The sequence below is a fragment of the Pan paniscus genome, chromosome 10 (genome assembly GCF_029289425.2).
Source record: "Pan paniscus chromosome 10, NHGRI_mPanPan1-v2.0_pri, whole genome shotgun sequence".
NCBI lineage: Eukaryota > Metazoa > Chordata > Mammalia > Primates > Hominidae > Pan > Pan paniscus.
The window spans coordinates 80482874-80501267 of NC_073259.2; the positions used below are offsets into that span (position 1 = coordinate 80482874).

The window sequence follows — 18394 nt, forward strand, 5'->3', positions numbered from 1 at the left end:
CCTAAACACAGATTGTTCATGGTCCTGCACTACTTGAGTAAAAACCCATAAAGCTATACAATATCCTTCAAGATTTATTTGCTTCCATCCTAACTTGCCTCCTGCCATTTCTCTTCATGGATCTTAGGCTCCCCAGAACACTGAGAATGCTTTATGATTCATTGAACACAATATTTTACACCTTTAGTCTAAGACCCAGTAATATAGAATAAGAAGGTCAGGAAGGAGGAAGGGAGAGATGACTGTTTAATAAAGTCTCAGAGTCAATGGTGATCTCAAATTTAGAAACTTAATGTCTTTGATGTTCTCAGGCTTAATATTTCTGATATTTCCAAGTGCTAAATTTTATCAATAGATAATCAGTATAGAAAAATTTGTAAAAACTTTCTCAGGTACTCTTTGCCATTAAAAATTGTTATATGTGATCTGAAAATGCAGCATATCTTTGTAATATAATGATAACAACCAACCGGTTATTGGTACAAAAATCTGCATACTTTATACAAGTGTTTAGTAGTTGTAAACTTTAAAAATAATTTTATAATTCAAGGCTGAAGATTTTGAAAGTTTTTTTTGTAAAGGTAAATTTAGAACTTTTGGTTATTTAATGTATTTTGTAATGTTATATCTTCTGTAGAAATATTTTTTCCTGAAATATCATTATATTTATTTTTAATTGAGTGCAGAATCTTTAATGGATGGATTTATGTTTCTAGTAACAAATGGAAGTGTTGGGGATGGAAATTACATTAAGTATGAAAACTTAGTAGTCAACAACTTATTAGACCCCTTTAGGGTGGTAGAGATCAGTATGTCAGGTTTAAAACAGTCTGAGATGTTAGAAGTGTCAGAAATAAAAGTTAGAGGTATTGTATTTACTTAGCTAATTTGGAGACTTTACAAATGATTTTTTGAAAGTATTATTTGCTATTATTATTAAATTGGACCTCTTGGGACAGAACCCACAAGTATAGCTTGGTTTTAATCTTGCCGTCTGCCTGGAGTTATATAGGACTAGATACAGAGGAGTCTACTTTCAGTATGAATTTAGAATCATATACTCATAGAATTCAACGAATTTACCAAAATTTGGCTAATCTTAATCCTACATATATATTTCCTATACATATATGTGTATACTCACACACATATATTTTGATTTCTGATGTGTATATATGTAATATTATGCAGTATATACACTCATATATACTCAGTATGTATATTTATATAATAGAAATATATAAATATAATATGTAATTACACACACACACACACACACACTGAGACTCAGAGAGTTGGACATATGTTCCTTGAGTTGGTTAGCTTTCATCACATTCATTTTGGGGCATTCCCTGGTCAGGCTAGAAGGATGGAAAGGTGGCCAGGCTGTAAGGGTTCCATCCCCATCCAGGACTGGAATATTCCAAATGCTACTGCAAAACATGAGCAGACACTTTTGTGCTCTTGGACCTCTGTATTTTAATATAGCACTTCATGTTATGTGTATATTAGAGTACTGGCTTTCATTTTAATAACTATTTAAACAGATTCCAAGGACACAAATAAAATATTTGCATAGTATATTAGAAGGACAAGAAAAAACAAATAATGAGGAAGGTTATCATTTTCTTCATGGTAGTCTCCTGTTGCAAGTGTAGTGATCAGTTACATGTCGTTTTGAGCTAAAGAACCCTCATGCTCTATTAACTGTGGTGGTAGGAAAATGGCTCCTGGCAATTTTCTATTATGTCAATTCCCTGAGTATTTACATTAGGAGAAACATTTTTATGATTAGTACAAAAAAAAAATCTATTCTCAGCATTTTCCCGTTATGGGTGCAAAGTGTTTTCCTCCTTATAAAATACAATTTAGGAGTATAACTTAGTGATTCACATTAGATACTGGAGCTTGGAGAGGTAAAGGGTTCAGTTCAATCTCTGCCTCATTATTAGTTCTTTCTGTATTTCATTTCTTGATCTAATGTAAATTGAACTAGGGAATATTTGGAACACTAGTAATGGGTTTTGAAAAAAATCATTGAATAGAAGCTCTCAGAAACTCTTCTGTGAAAAAATTTGGAAAAGCCAGTTTCTTTAAACTCTCAAGAAGATATTTATAACAAAGCATTAGGTACCTTCAGTAATGAAAGACATGGTTCATAATGCCTCCCAGCTGATACATAATTCAACCTGAATGGCGCATGGCATTCATTTTTCTTCATGACATTGAATGACTTGATGGTATTTCGAACGGAAAGTCTATAGGTTTGGATATAAAAAAGATAAAGTCTTTTAGTAGTATGCAGGCCGAGGACTAAATTGATAAGGTTCTATTTTTAGTTCCCTTAAAGGCAAATTAGCTTCATCTTAGTGTTAAAATGTAGTAAAGTAACACTATGTCATCATATTTTCCATTTCTGTAATTGTGCTGTTTTTAAATTATCTGTTCTTCTTTTTTCTCTCTGCCCTCATTACGCCAAGCACTCTCAGTTGTTCCTAGGAATCTATAAAATTCACAGTGAATTTCAGTATCTCCTGTTTATACAACTAGCTCTCTGATAATCCATTCATTGTTTAGATGCCAGTTAATATTAAGTAATACTACGCACTGCAATAAGTGATTTAAAAAATTAAGCAACCTTTGGGTATCGGCATTTTTTTTTTTCCTCAGGGGCTTCAACAAGTATTTGATTTTGTTTGAAATTAATGCTATACAGTTTTAGACTAAGAACCAAACATTTGGTTCCTTTGGATTACATATTTGCATTTTTTATTGAATGTTATGTGAACTACTAGTACAGCTTATGCTAAGAGGAACTGGCCTTAAGGCACAATACATCTTTGTTTTCACTTTGCCAAGCCTACATAAATAATTTCTTTTAAAGGTAACCACTTTGTACTCAAACTGTCTAAAGTACATAAGAATTTGGAAATATGTTTTACTAACAACTGCAAATTTCAAGAGTTAGGAATGGTCATCTATAAATAGTATTGTTTTCATACTCCCTTCTACTGGAAATGTGAATCTGTCAATTAAAGAGTGTCAAAGAGCTATTCAAACCGCTAAATTGATTTCCAGCTACCTCAGACTTTGAAAACAGGAGAGACTCCTGAGTTCCATGCTGTGGGATGGGCCCACTCAGCAACTGACACTCATTAAAGGGCCGATTATGAGAACCCCTAACAGAGCATTGGTTTTACCCTCCCTTCAGGTGATGGTGCTAATATATGTGATTCGATTTGGTGTTGTATCTGTGTAAAATATTTTACAATTTATTTGGGAAATCTGCTGAAAACAATATTGAATGAGCAACTAGTATTCTTTGAAACCGTTAATTAAAATTCAACTACTTGATTATATATTGCCGGTGTTTTATAAATATACCTAAGATATTCATAGACACTGTCAACTCTTCCCTCCCCTGTGGATGGATCACTACTCTTAAATGATGCGATGTCACACTTTCCTGATTTTCTTTCCCCTTTTCATGACAGCATCTTGTCAGTATGCTTTGTGGGCCCCACCCCAGTTGCCTTCGTCCTCTGCCTGTCTCTTAAATCTCAGTGCTCCTCAGACATCTGTCTTAGCCCTCTTCTCTACTCAGCATTGGTCATGGTCTCCTCCCATCTATGTGTTGATGACTTCTTAAATCTTTTCCCCCACCCCAGCCTCTCCCCAATGCATCAGACTTCTACATTCAGCCTCTTAGTAGATATCTCTATTTGGATGTTCTAGGGATGACTCAAACTCAGCATGTCCAAAGCAGGATTTGTCAGTATGTGCTTCAGTCATATTGATCTAGTTTTTTTGATTACTGAAAGTACTGTGTTGTCTCTTCTTTGCCTATGCTACCTCCTTAACCTGAAATACACATCCCCTCTGGCTACCCACTATTGACTCAACAGATCCCATAATTGGCATTCTCTAAGGAAGCTTTTTCTCATTCTTATGTCAATATTAGAGACTTCTTTTACAGAATAATGGTAATAATTATAAAGGTAATGATGATGATGATAATAACTGTATTAGTTCCCTATTGATGCGATAATAAATTAGCACTTAATTAGTGGCTTAACACAACACAAATTTATTATCTTACAATTATGTAGGCTGAAAGTCTGACACTACTCTCACTGGAGGCTTTAGGGGAAAATCACTACATTTTCTGAACTATTCCAGTTTTTAGAGACTGCACTCCTCAGCTCATGGTCCCCTTCTATCTTCAAAGCCAGCAATGCCTGGTAGAATCTTTCTAACATTTCCTCAGTCTGACACTGACTCTCCTCCCATCTCCTGCTTTCACTTTTTAAGACACTTGTGATGATATTGGGTCCACCTATATAATCCAGGATATTCTTCCCATCTTAATTTCAGCTGATTAGCAATCTTAATTCTGTGTGCAACCTTAATTCCCCTTTGCCAAGTAACCTAATATAGTCACAGATTCCAGGAATGAGGACCTGGACATCTTTTATCCACAATAGCTAACAGTTATTAATAACTTAACACTTGCTAGGTACTGTTCTAAGCACGCCACATATATTAATTCATACAGTTGTCAAGAACTGTTAGGAGTCTAAGGTTTTACCTTATCCTACTTGTAATATCAACTAGTCAGACCACCACTGTTTCGTGAATGCTGGCAGAAGTCATGAAACTCTTGGATTAGAAATAAAAGACATTATTGTTCTAGCTACAGTAGTAGCTAGAGTATAAGCATTTTTTTTATTCTTTTAGAGACAGGGTCTCACTCTGTTGCCTAGGCTGGAGTGCAGTGACATTATAGCTCACTGCAGCCTCGACCTCCTGGGCTCAAGCAATCCTCCAACCTCAGCCTCCAAAGTAGCTAGGACTACAGGTTTGCACCACCATGCCCAGCTAATTTGTTATTTTAGCAGGAACAATGTCTGACTATGTTGCCCAGACTGGTCTTGAACTCCTGGGATCAAGTGATCCTGTTGCCTCGGCTTCTCAATGTACTGGGATTACAGGTATGAGCCACTGTGTCCTGCTGGTATCATCAATTTTTTGTGCCAGTTCCCAGAGCCCTAATTCCCAAGAGTGACACCCAGAGGTCCAGCTGATACCTGCACATGCAGTGGATTATATGATAGGTGAATATACCTGACCCTAGGGAATGTGGTTCTTTTATAAGTGATAGTATGTATGCCTTTTGCTCTGGAGAGCCTACTATCTCCGTTTTTGCTATACAAAACTGTCCTTAAAAAGAAAGTGTGGAACAAAAAGCAGTCAGTGCCTGTTCTCTTAAGATATACAGAAATGTAAGAGACCCTTGAGAATTGTGTTTCAACAATAACACTCACAGTAGTCCTGCAAAATAGTTGCAATTATATTCATCTTCATTTTACAGGTGAGGAAAATGATGGGTAGAGAGGATCAGTAATGTGCTGGGGCAGAATTGAGTTCATGTTCTTAATCCCTGCTCTATGCTGTAGCCATTATACTGTGCACTCGTTGTAGCATATGCACTGCATTGTAATTGCCATCATGTGTGTCTATAATATGTATGCTTTTTGACTTGTTTGTAACCCCCATTGGTTTTTAAGCTCCATGAAAATTTAAGGGGACTTTGTCTTTATTGTTCAGTGTTTATGTGCCCAGCCTAAATCAGTCTGGCCAGTATTAGGTAATGAGCAAATATTTTTGGAATAAATGAAAATACACTGTAAATGAAACCTTAATAGGAAGGAACCTTACATTCAACCTGTATTCTCTGAGATAACAGCAAATCTTTGTTATATAACAAGTGTTAGTCAACTTGGGCTGTCACCAGTGGATGGCAAGAAGGGGTCATTTAATGTCTTTTCTGTGTTCATACCTAGTCATGTTTCTTAAAGCAAAGACTGATTTTGTAAGTACTAGACGCACAACAAAAAATGCACAATATGATGGTGAGAATCAAAGTAGCACTAATTTTAAAAATTAAAGGGGTGAGAAACTGACAAATGTTCCCTGTGCATATGGGATCTATCCTTTGGCATAGGAAGCCTTTTTCAGGGAAAAAGGAAATCAAGCAACACATGTAAAGTGTTCTTCCATTGCAATTGACAGTAATCAGTAAATGTCGAGGAAAATTGATTGCTGAAATGAAAAAAAAATCTTTTGAATGTGTGGCAGGAGGATCAGCAAAAACACTGGCTGCCTATTATGGCCTAACGCTAATTCAGGAGAATGCTAGAAGTTCGAGAACTTGAAAGCTAAGCTTCTGAATACAAGTAGTGCTGATGAAGGTTCGGTTACAACCCACAATGTGTAGCTGAAACTAGTCTGCTTTAAATGAATGATGCCCAGATAAAAAGACCATCAGGAGAAAAATGTATTCTGCTTTAAAGCTTTGAAGGACTGACTCCTAAATTTGGTAGGAATGTATCTAAGGATAGCAAAGTTTAACTTCTTTGTCAAACAAACTGAAAAAGAGTCATTCAGTACCTAACTGGTTTATGAGTAAAAATCTTGAGAATATACCCTTGAAAGGAAGAAAAAGAATGGTAGTTCTCATTTTATAAATATTAGTTATGGGTTACTTCTATAAATTTTATCTTATTAATATTACTATTTTAAATGTAGTTTATATTTTTACTAGCCCCATATATTAATCTTCAGAGCAAGATGTTCCATTTTTTATTCTTGAACACAAATGCATATAGACAGTCTTGAGCAACAACCAGTCATGGTATAATCAAAATACAACTTTTTTTTTTTTTTTTAGCCTACTATGCCTTTAAAATTAGTGTCCCTGGATGATAATATGAGCATATCCTATAATGTTTGTTGGCTCAATCTTAAGTAGGATCTATGTTGTTTTAAATCATAATATAAAATTTCAATTTGAAAATTAAAATCTATAATAGAACATATTAACCTAAACTTCATCTTTGTTTGCAAATAAGACTCCTCCTCCTCTCTTTCCTGAGGCCTATGATGCATTCAATTCCCCAAGGTGGGGAAGAACTGGAAAGATCTCAAATAGTGATAACATTTATCATGCTTACTATGTAGGACTAAGTGCTTTACATGGTATAACTCATTTAATCTTCACAGCAACTTGCAAAGCAGGTACTGTTAATATCCCCATGTTATCAATAAGGAAGTGAAAGCTGAGAGAGGCTAAACAATTTGGATTTGGATCCCAAACCCAGTATGGACTCCACAACTTGCAGCTTTAAACATTATATCCATTGCCTTCTGCCAAGAAGATCTGAGAAGCAGAGCTGGAAAAATAACTTGGATTGTGATTGAGATGCTGCTAGAGTACAGCCTGGTGACAACATTGAAGGTGAAATTCAAAGAGTGAAGTGGGGCAGGAAACAGAAGTAAGAGTTAGGTCAGAAGCTTGCAGATTTGAGCACAAGATGGTTTTGGATTGGAAGAATCAATAGGCATAGAGCCCATCTGTGAATCGGAAGGGAATGCATCTGAGTGATACTTTGCATAGGAGTAGAGAGGTGATTTAGAAGAGCCGCAGAGCTCTTTACATGGCAGAGTGAAACCATGGAATTCATGACCAGAGCTGTTGAACCTAAGGCCCTTTCCTGGGTGGTGTTGGTAGTGGTTATACATCTGTGTGGCTTATGATTGCAGGCAAAACTAGTTGTAAGCTATATTTAGCATGACTTGCCATCAAAGGTAACTATTCATTTATTTTTCAGTTACCTTTTGAATATTAGCCATATGCTTGGTACTATGCTGGCACTGCAAATGAATAGTTAAGATTAAAACTGCCCTGTCTTGGATTGGGTTGATGTTTCGCTTAGATACTAATTTTCTTAAACTTTTCCTGGTCATTTGATCAAATGTATTCTGCCTCCAACTCTGTTATTCTTTAACATACCATGTGTAATTTTCATGATAGCCCCAATTGCAGTCTCATATTATCTATTTGTCTATTTGTGTATTATTTGGCCCCCTGCCCTACCTGCACTCCCCAACCCCTCAAACCTGGAACATGAGCTTGGACACAGCAGCATCTTTGTTAGTCTCCTTCTCTGCTGGAACAGAGTAAGGACTCAACAAACTTTATTGAGTGAGTGAATGAACGCCTAATTCAAAGAAGTACCTTATGTGTACAAGGAAAACCAGAAAGAACAAATTTATAGAATTTATTCTGTTCTGAAACCACAACGTCTAATATTAATGTATGGCACTTTAGATTTTCTGAGCAAAAATATCTTACATTCAATCAGAGACCAGTGCTGCTTTTCAGGAAAATGCCACATCCCCTGACTACACTAGGGGCTCAGCAGCAGGTCTGTTTTCTGCCTAGGCATGGAAGGATTGGCTGCTGAGGTGATGCTCCTGAATTGCTGGGATATTTATTTCTTCAGCATTAAAACTCTTGTCTTCCAGGACTTTCTATCCCTTTTCCCTCAGGATTAAGGTTGAAGTCTGGGGCATTCAGGTTCTGATCTTATTATAGACTTATGAATCTCAAATTAGCTAAATAAATGGATGACAAATCTAGAATGAACTGATAAGTTTGAGTGTGGACAACTGGAAGGCAGAAATTGGCTGGTGAAAAAATATTGCCAGGAAAAGTCAGTACTGTAGGTAGTATGGCTTAGGCAAAAGGAAAAGTATGAGAGAAAGTAGGACAATTGATAACTATCTGAGGTCACATATCAGAGAGCATCTCCTGTACTCTTCTCACACTTAGAGTGTGGAGTGTGAGCTTGATCATGTAGCAGAGAATATTTGAGCTGGAGGATACCAGACTCTTTCACACTGGAGCCAGGGCTTAGAGGAGCTCAAAGCTGGGGCAAAGCATCTTATTCTGGACTGATTATCATGACCTGTGAGATAAGAATCTGACTGTGGCAGACAGGAGAGAACTGATATTGCACACGTTTTTGTTAGTGATTATTTAATAATTTGGAATATATTAGAGTGCATTTCTAGCTTACAAGGTTATGCATCAGAAGGGTAATAAGGCAACACTTTCACTAATGCTGGAGACTGGATTTCAGTTAGTATGTACTATTGAACAGACCTCATTTAGTGATTCTTTGGACCTTTTGCAAAGTTGTGAGGTTTCTCCCTGGATGATGTTCTCAGGGCAATGGGCCATTTTATTTTATGAGGGCTGACTTTCCCTAGAGGGCAAAACAAAAAGCTGCAAGGCTTTCTTAACTTTCCTTTAGTACGTACTATTAAGCCAGATTAAAAGGGGAGAGGCTTACACAAGGAGGCCCAGCACATTGGGGGCCTATCAAATGGCAGCCTACTATAAGATGCTTAGATATTTTCATGTAGTGCTCAAAGAGAGCAGTCTGGGCATGTGGGTGGTGATGGATGATGTTAAAGTGGATGAAAACACTCAAAGAAAATAAGTAGTAGAGTAAGTGTCTTAGTCCATTTATGCTGCTATAACCAAATACCTGAGACTGGGTAATTTACAGATAATAGAAATTTATTTCTTATAATTCTGGAGGCTGAGAAGTCCAAGATGTGGCACAGGCAGGTTTGATGTCTGGTAGGGTCTGCTCTCTGCTTTCAAGATGACTCTTTGTTGCTGCATTCTCCAGAGGGGATGAATGTTGTATCTTCACATGGCAGAAGAGACCCACAGAGATTACATTTCAACATGAATTTTGGAGGGGACACATTTAAACCATAGCAGTTGGTAAAACAAAACAACACAGAAGCCACAGATGTAAATCCTGGAAACTTTGATTTTCAAAAGTCAGAAAGTGGCAAGAAAATGAAAAACAAAGCAAAACAAAACAAGAAGAAGGGCTAATCTGAGAAGTGGAGGAAAAACATGGATATTCTGTTATTATAGACACTAGCCTACCATATGATAATTGTCAGCAATGCCAAAAAAATGATGAATTCTGGGAAGTGTCCATGAGAGTTGTGAATTTAGTTATTCAGAGCTGTTTCAGGATAGTGTTAAGAATAGAAGGCAAATTATAGTGCATTGAGGGTGAGTAGGAGGCAAACAAGTAGAGCAAGTCAGATTTTTGTTAATTTATGTTATCACATTCACTAGTATTATATGAATTATTTCATATCTGTCTATAGTTTTTTGTACTATACTATTTAATTGGAAGCAGACTACTATGCATAATTTTATCAAGCATTTTCTTTGAATTTCCAAGTAAATTAGATTCTGAAACATTTGAATTTTCTTCTGTTTTCAAGGCATATGAAGGAGTTATGGGTATACATTTTAATGGGTATAGTCTCATAACAAATTTCTTTTGCAAAAATTAAAATAATTTAATTCATTGTGAATTAATGTTATCTGCCTTAAGTAAACAAAAGAATATTTTTGTTACTGAGCTTGCTTTTTTTTTTATTAGCTTCATTCAGGTACAGTAATGTACAGTAAGCTGTCCATATTTAAAGTATGCAATTTGGTGCCTTAACACATGTATACACACAGGAAATTATCACCATAATGAACATATTCATCACTCCCAAAAGTTTCCCATCGCTATCTTCTAACTCCTCCCATCTTTGTCCCCAGGCAACCTCTGATGTGCTTTCTGACTCTATAGATTAGTTTGCATTTTCTGGAATTTTACATAAATGGCATGAATCATAGAGTAGATATAGCTTTCTTCTTTTTTTACTCCATATAACTGTTTTGAGATTCAACCATGTTGTGGACTGTAACCATAGTTCATTTCTTTTTATTGCTGAGTAGTATTTTGTTGCATGGATATACCATACTTTATTCACCTATTGATGGACATTTGAGTTGTTCCTAGTTTTTAGCTACTGGAAATAGGCTTTTATGAATATTTGTGTACAAATGTTTGTGTAGATATATGCTTGATATAGGTGCTCTTAAATTATAAACCTATCATATAAGATTCCTTAAGTTGTGAAGACATAGAACAGAGCCACAATTAAAAATACTTCTCCATAGTTGTTTCAACAAAATCTAAGTTGCTTCAATACACGGTTATAAGGTTAGTAGCATACAATGTTTTCTTTATTTTTTCCCTACTCTGCCGTTTATAATCATGGTTCCTCATATTTATTATAAAACCTGTGTGTATATAAGAAGCTGTCCTCTACTACTGATCTGTTTTACTCTGTTCTTTAATGATTTTAATTTGGCTCTGGCTCCATTTGCTGAAGAGTCCTTGTTTGGTTGATCTGTAATCTTGTTACCCAGGCCTGACTTTTGTGACCTCATACCTTTCGATACCAGTATGTAACCAGCTGCCTGCTTAGGTCACCAGTGCCTGATATCTTTATCACCGGCCTCCAATTGTTTCCACACCATATCTGCTTATGCTGTTAGTCAGGCTTTTGCTCTCTGACGACTGCCCCCAAGTCTGCCTTCCTCTTTATTCCAAACTCCTAGACTGCACCTGGTTCATATGTATAGAGTCTTCTTCCTGTGCTATTTGAGCCAATCCAAATCCCAATGTGTGGCTTGATATGCTAGCTTAGCCTTGACGACCGACTACTCTTGGCTTCTGGAGGACTACAGCTTATGGAATTGCCTCTACTTTGTCACAGGCTTGGGTCAGAAGGCTTGTTCATTAGTCACATGTTGCTACAAGTAAGTGACACCAGGCCTGCTACTGTTGTTGCCATCTACCGGTGACAAAGTTGACACACTGTGGTCCTGTTATCTGGTTTGTTCATATTTAGACAAGGTGTTAAGGTAAAATCTTATATAAAAGAATATCTATTGGTTATGAACTTACAATTCATACCAGTTCTCTGATCTATGTTCCTCCTCTTTATGTATTTCAGCCACATCAACCTTCTTTGTCAAGCATATTTCTCTCATTTTCACCTTAGGGCCTTTGCATTTGTTGTCGTCTCTTAGAATGCACTTCTGATTTCAAACAAGCTAGCCTCTACCATTATTCACATCTCAGATGAAATGTGACTACCTTAGAGAGGGCTGCCTTGACCACACCACACCCACCCCATCAATCAATCACTATCTTACTCTGTTACATTTTCTTTGTAGTTTTTATCATTTACTAATTTTCTCATTCATTTATTACTTGTTAATTGACGTCCTGCACACGCTCACATATGCATGTAAGCACCATGACGATAGAGAGCAAGGAGCTTGCAGAACAAGGCAAAACTGCGTCTATATTGAGCAAAGGAGATGCTCAATGAGTATTTGTTGTATATATGAATGCATAGATTACCTGTTTCTGCCCGTTGATATCCTATTTACCTTTTTTTATTATTATACTTTAAGTTTTAGGGTACATGTGCACAACGTGCAGGTTTGTTACATATGTATACATGTGCCATGTTGGTGTGCTGCACACATTAACTTGTCATTTAACATTAGGTATATCTCCTAATGCTATCCCTCCCCACTCCCCCCACCCCACAACAGGCCCTGGTATACGATGTTCCCCTTCCTGGGTCCATGTGTTCTCATTGTTCAATTCCCTATTTACCTTTTGAAGTCCAACTTAAGTACCATCTCTTTGAAAACCTCCCCAATCAGATTTGTTTTTTCTCTCTCTTAGCACTCTTAATTCTTCAACTATTTGCTCATATTTCCCTTTTTTTCGTGTTATAGCTGTTATGCACTTATGCTGAGTCTAAAATGTAGCGGAAGATGGGGTCATATTTGACTTATTTTAATATGTATTTCAGACTTAAGACCACAACCAGCCAGGCGCGATGGCTCAGGCCTGTAATCCTAGCACTTTGGGAGGCCGAGGTGGGTGGATCACGAGGTCAGGAGTTCAAGACCAGCCTGGACAATATGGTGAAACCCCATCTCTACTAAAAATACAAAAATTAGCTGGGCATGGTGGCGCGTGCCTATAATCCCAGCTACTTGGGAGGCTGAGGCAACAGAATCGCTTGAACCCGGGAGGCGGAGGTTGCAGTGAGCCGAAATCGCACCACTGCACTCTGGCCTGGGCGACAGAGCGAGACTCCATCTCAAACAAACAAAAACAACAACAAATACCCACAACCAATGCTGAGAAGATATTTTTTAAAGTCAGGAATAAAGAAAAATCAACCTTATTATAAGACTGTTGACTATTTTATTCTTTCTCTTATTTTGAAATATTTAAAGCATATGGGAAAGAATCAGTAATATTATAATCAGTACCCATACCACTAACAGTGAAATATTATTATTAAAAACATCACTATTTAATTCACTGTGTGACTGTCTTCCATCCTTTTCCCCTCCATTCTTCCATGAAGCAATCATGATCCTGACTTTAATGTTTATCATTGCTATATGTGTGTGTTTGTGTGTGCATCTTGCCATTACTGTCTCTATGCACGTGTTCATGTATAAGTAACCATCTACAACACATGGTGTTATTCTACTTGTTTTTAAATAGTAGATGTTATTATAGGGTCATTTTGCTCTTCACTTATTTCCTCGACATTGTCTTTCTCAGATTGTCCATGTTGATGTATGCAGTGTTAGAATCTAGTGGTGAGATCAATTGTTTTGATTGCTGTGTAATATTCCTTTATATACGTATTTCTGTTTCTTTGTCCTTTGTTTAAAAGCTCTTAATTTTCTCTTTTCACCTGTACAAACAATACCATAGCGAACATTCTTGTACAATTTTCTGTTGCATCGTAGGGAGTTAACCCAGGGTTATATCAAGAAGTAGAACTTCTGGGTCAGAGACTGTAAACACTATGCTTGGCATTATGATTAAAAGCACAGGTGCTGGAACCAGGCTGCTGGGTGCAAATTTCTACCCTGCCACTTACTGACTTTCCCAGGAAGCAAGGAGCGCTAGCTATTTTAAATCTGTTTTCATGAGCATGTGTGCCCTACCTCAATCCCTGGCATTAAGTAGTCAGCGTGGCTTAGGTCCTTTTGGCTTTGGAAGGATCTGCCAGGGCCAATTCCCAGCCGCCGCTGCCTGTTGCTGGAGCCAGTGCCCAGCAGGCCTGTGGCTTCACATGCAATCACCACTTTGCATTTCTGTACCATTTCTGGTCCAGGGAGAGGTTTATTTTTAAGCCTGGAGATGTTTTTTAGTTTTCCCTTTTAATATTTGATTTATCATCACTATGTCTCTGGAGCAGAGGGAGTACATCGAAGCATGAACTCTTTGTGTCACCATAACCAGAAGTTGATAACACCTCTATGACCTTTTAAAATAAGCACAGATCTTAGAGTCATCTAATCATAGATATTTGGAGCTGGAAGGCATTTTAGAGATAATTAAGGCTAATGACCTTATTTCATAGGTGAGGGAATTGTGGTCTTAAGAAATTAAGTGATTTACTGATGTCGCATAGCCAGTTGGTGACAGAGCCAGACCAGAGCCTGTGGGTCCCCTCAATAATATTTTTTTCCATTATATCCACTATCAGAGCTTTCCCTGTAAGATATATTTCATGTAACATATTTCTTTTAACATAACTGAAAAAATACACTAGAATTTAAGCAATTAGAAAACATCACATTTTAAAACAGATATAAAATGTTTTCTCTTATACAATATTGAGGTAAATGTAAGAATATAGTATTTACTGCATTGAGTCAAATATATTTTCATTAGAAGGCACAACGCCTTTGCCTCTGTAGGTTCCTGCTGCATGTGGTTTCCTTGACTTATGAAATTTATTAGGATGGGCCCATCAATAATGGCACTGATACTTCCAGCTACCTATAGCCCTGGGCTTGAAAATGAACTGTGATGAATGGATATGACCAGCATTTGCAGTGATAGCCTATATTTCTGCTGTCATGTAAAAATGGCAAGTAGTTTAATTTGCTAAAAAAATCACTAAGTAAAATCAAGTATTCCTTATAATTAGGATTTCTGGACACTTTTTAGGATATAAATTCAGAATCTGGTGTCTTTGTTAAAGCCTTTGGAACTGTTTTATTTTATTTCTAGATCTTTTAGCTGTGCCTAAGCATCCGTATGCTGCTATGGAGAACTGGGGACTAAGTATTTTTGTGGAACAAAGAATACTGCTGGATCCCAGTGTTTCATCTATTTCTTATTTGCTGGATGTCACCATGGTCATTGTTCATGAGATATGTCACCAGGTATGAGAAAAAGAATCAGGTGTAAGTATAATGTGAAAGCTACTGAGAATGATTTTGAATACCTACATTAAGAGCTAAATTATTATCCTCCCAAAGAAGTTTTAATTTTATATGGAGCACTGTGTAGTTCTTTCTGGAAGATATGTCATTTTTCTGCAATCATAGAATAAACAAAAACAAACACACTGATCATATTGAGTAAGTAACTGTCATTCCATTTAGTTGAAGAGTGAGATGGCACTGCCACCCAGCAGCCTCTTTGGAGCCCCTATCTGGTCAGTTATCAACCTTGCTTTATTTTCTTGTGATTATTAGTGTGTATATATGGTAAGTGCAGTGATGGCAATGATTTATTGCATCGCTGCAAGATGCAGCTGAGTTTTGTGTATGTGTCAAAATTTGCTTTGACTGAAATCAATTTGTTATTCCCCTTTTCCCACCACATAGACACTTAGGAAGTCTTTCACTAACTCAGCCATAGACTCTTTGTTCTCAAATGATTGATATTTTTTGTCTTGGCATGTTTAGAAATTCATATGTAAATTTGCCAACTTTGTAGTGAAGCTAAGATAAAATTAATTTCATTTTGATTTTATGCATTTTCTCACAATGAATGGAAGGTATTAGATTTCGCAGTGCTTATGTGAATCTTAATTTTAGTGGAAAAAAATCACTGAAAATAGACGTCCATGCCAATAGAAAGTGATACCTGTCCTGGTTACCAGTATTTATGGAGCTTTAAACTTATAACACCAGATATCTCATTGTGATACAGTGTGATTTCAGTAAATTATAAAACCCACACCTTGTTAGAAGCTGAAAAAACTAAGGAAAGAGTGATGTGAAAAATGCCGTCAGTGAAAGAAGGTAAACAGTTAAATGCTGATAAATGAATACTGACTTAATGATGAAGTGATCCGGGTCAGACGACCGTTTATGTAAATGTCAATTTTTTTTTTTTTTTTTTTTTTTTTGGGACTGAGTCTCACTCTGTCACCCAGGCTGGAGTGCAGTGGTGCAATCTTGGCTCACTGCAGTCTTCGCCTCCCAGGTTCAAGTGATTCTCCTGCCTCAGCTTCCCAAGTAGCTGGGACTACAGGTGCCCACACCATGCCCAGCTAATTTTTTATATTTTTAGTAGAGACGGGGTTTCACCGTCTTGGCTAGGCTGGTCTCGAACTTCCTGACCTCAGGTGATCCACCCCCAAAGTGCTGGGATTACAGGCATGAGCCACCGTGCCTGGCCCCTAAATGTCAGTTTTTTGCACCGAACCTGTAAGATATTTGATGTTTGTATCTGCCTTGTTGACCAGATCTCTGAGGTGTGTTCCTCATCTCAGGCTTAAGGGGGATCCTTTGCAGAGATGACTGGGGCTCCTAGTCTGTACTAAAGAGGATGGTTTTCACCGAATATCATGTAATTATTTGAGACAAAAGCAGTTTCCTTTTTGAATGCTCCTATAAATGACAAGTTAGATATATAGTTCTGTTGAAGTGAAAGCGCACCGATAATGTGTAATTGTTCGGAGAACTGGATTTCATTTGTTTCATATTCTAAGTTACTTTCTTGTTATAGCTTAGTATTTGTAGGCCACTTACTATGGAATAATGAACCAGAAGCTAGGAGAAACACTTAAAATAATTTCCGTTGTCATTAACCAATTAATTTCTATGTTACCTTTCCTTCCCACCTATTTGTTGTCACAATTCTGAAGATAGGATTTCAAGTTAAAGGAGAAACATGCATTTTTTATTTAAAAAATTATTAAAAGTTAAACATTTACTTTGTGGTCCTCAACATACTGAGAGCTGTTTTTATTTGTATTTCAGTGAGAGATCCTCTTGAAGAACAGATACTTTACTGTTACTATTGAAACTGTCAGCCAAGCTTGTTAATGTGGCTCCTAAAGCCGTACATGATCTGGTACTTGTCTGCCTTTCTGGACTCTTTCACGCTTTCCTCCTCCTGGTCCACTATGTTCCAGCCGCACAGGTCTTTCTTCTGTTGCTTAAATAGCTCATTCCCACTTAGAGTCTTCACATTAAGGGTTAATTACATCTCCCTGGAATTCTCCTTCCCAAGAATTTCTCATGGCTGGCTGTCCCTTATCATGGAAGTCTGAGCTCAAATGTCACTTGCTTAGAGAGAATGTTTTTGCTTTTACAATGTAAAGCAGTTCCTCCCTCATTCCTGTAGCAGTTTGTTAGGATCTGAAATTGCGTTGTTCATTTGCTTATTTATTTTTTTATCGTCTACCTCCCCTCATCCCCCCTACCTCTACAATAAAATGTCAGCTGCATGAGGAGGAACATTATCTAACTTTTCTTCACTGAATCTCGTCTTTAGGCTAGCTCCTGGCATATAATGTATTTTTTGCTTTTTAATAAGAAAAGAATTCCTTTAACGTTTACCTGAACTAAGCAAGTTTCAGAATAATACATCATGATCTAATCAAAACACCTGTTAAAATTACATTATTTTTCATGAAGGCATCTTAGAGAATTTTTTTTTGGTTTAAATCCTTATTATAATAGAATCATGGAGAGTCAAGGGTGAGGGACCTCAAAAACCCTTAGTTTTATCAATCAGCAAATATCTTCTCTGAATAGCCTCTGCCACTAGAGGGTGATGCTTACATACCTCCTGTGATGAACTGCTCACTACCTTTCAAGGCAGTATTTTCCCATCTTTGGCCATCTCAGTCTGTTAGAGGGTTTTCTGCGTTTTCAGCAGACATTTACCCATGCTAATTTCCATTCATTAGTCCTGGTTTGTCCCTTGTAGGGTCACAAGAAACAAGCCTTTCCTAATCTACATAATAGGTCTTCAAATATTTGAAGACAGCTCTCATCAGTTTTTCTCTCCTGAGCCCTTTCTTCTCCAAGTCAAATATTCTTTTGTGTTCATTGATTATTCTTTTTTGTTCTTCTCTGAAAGCATGTATAAAAAATCTAGTGTCACCCAAGTACTCAAATAAATCAATACAGTTTTGCCACAACACATTTTAAGATCACAAAATCAATTGGGGAATGAATTCCAGTTATAATAATCATAGTTTAATACATGTAATTTTAGATAAAATAGTTTGGGGATAGATTTTATTTTATTCGATGACCATTAATTTTGTTACTGCAGTGGTTTGGTGACCTTGTGACGCCTGTGTGGTGGGAAGACGTGTGGCTGAAGGAAGGGTTTGCTCACTACTTTGAATTTGTTGGTACAGACTACCTCTATCCTGGCTGGAACATGGTAAGTGCACTTGAATTATTTGAAACTTTTAGTAAAAGGCCGATCTAGTGTTACATTAGGCTTATACCATCCTTAGAGATGACTAAAAATACCAACTGATGCATGAAAATGTATCAATAAAGTGTAACCAAAAATTGAAA

General features: G+C 36.9%; 1 protein-coding gene across 1 annotated transcript in view; it reads left to right on the plus strand.

Moving 5' to 3' along the window:
- TRHDE (thyrotropin releasing hormone degrading enzyme) overlaps nt 1-18394 on the plus strand; it is a 396236-nt gene that overhangs the window by 182160 nt on the left and 195682 nt on the right. The window contains exons 4-5 of the mRNA XM_003832902.6: nt 14850-15004; nt 18141-18254. Coding sequence (XP_003832950.4) covers nt 14850-15004; nt 18141-18254 — 269 coding nt within the window. The remainder of the gene's footprint in view (nt 1-14849; nt 15005-18140; nt 18255-18394) is intronic.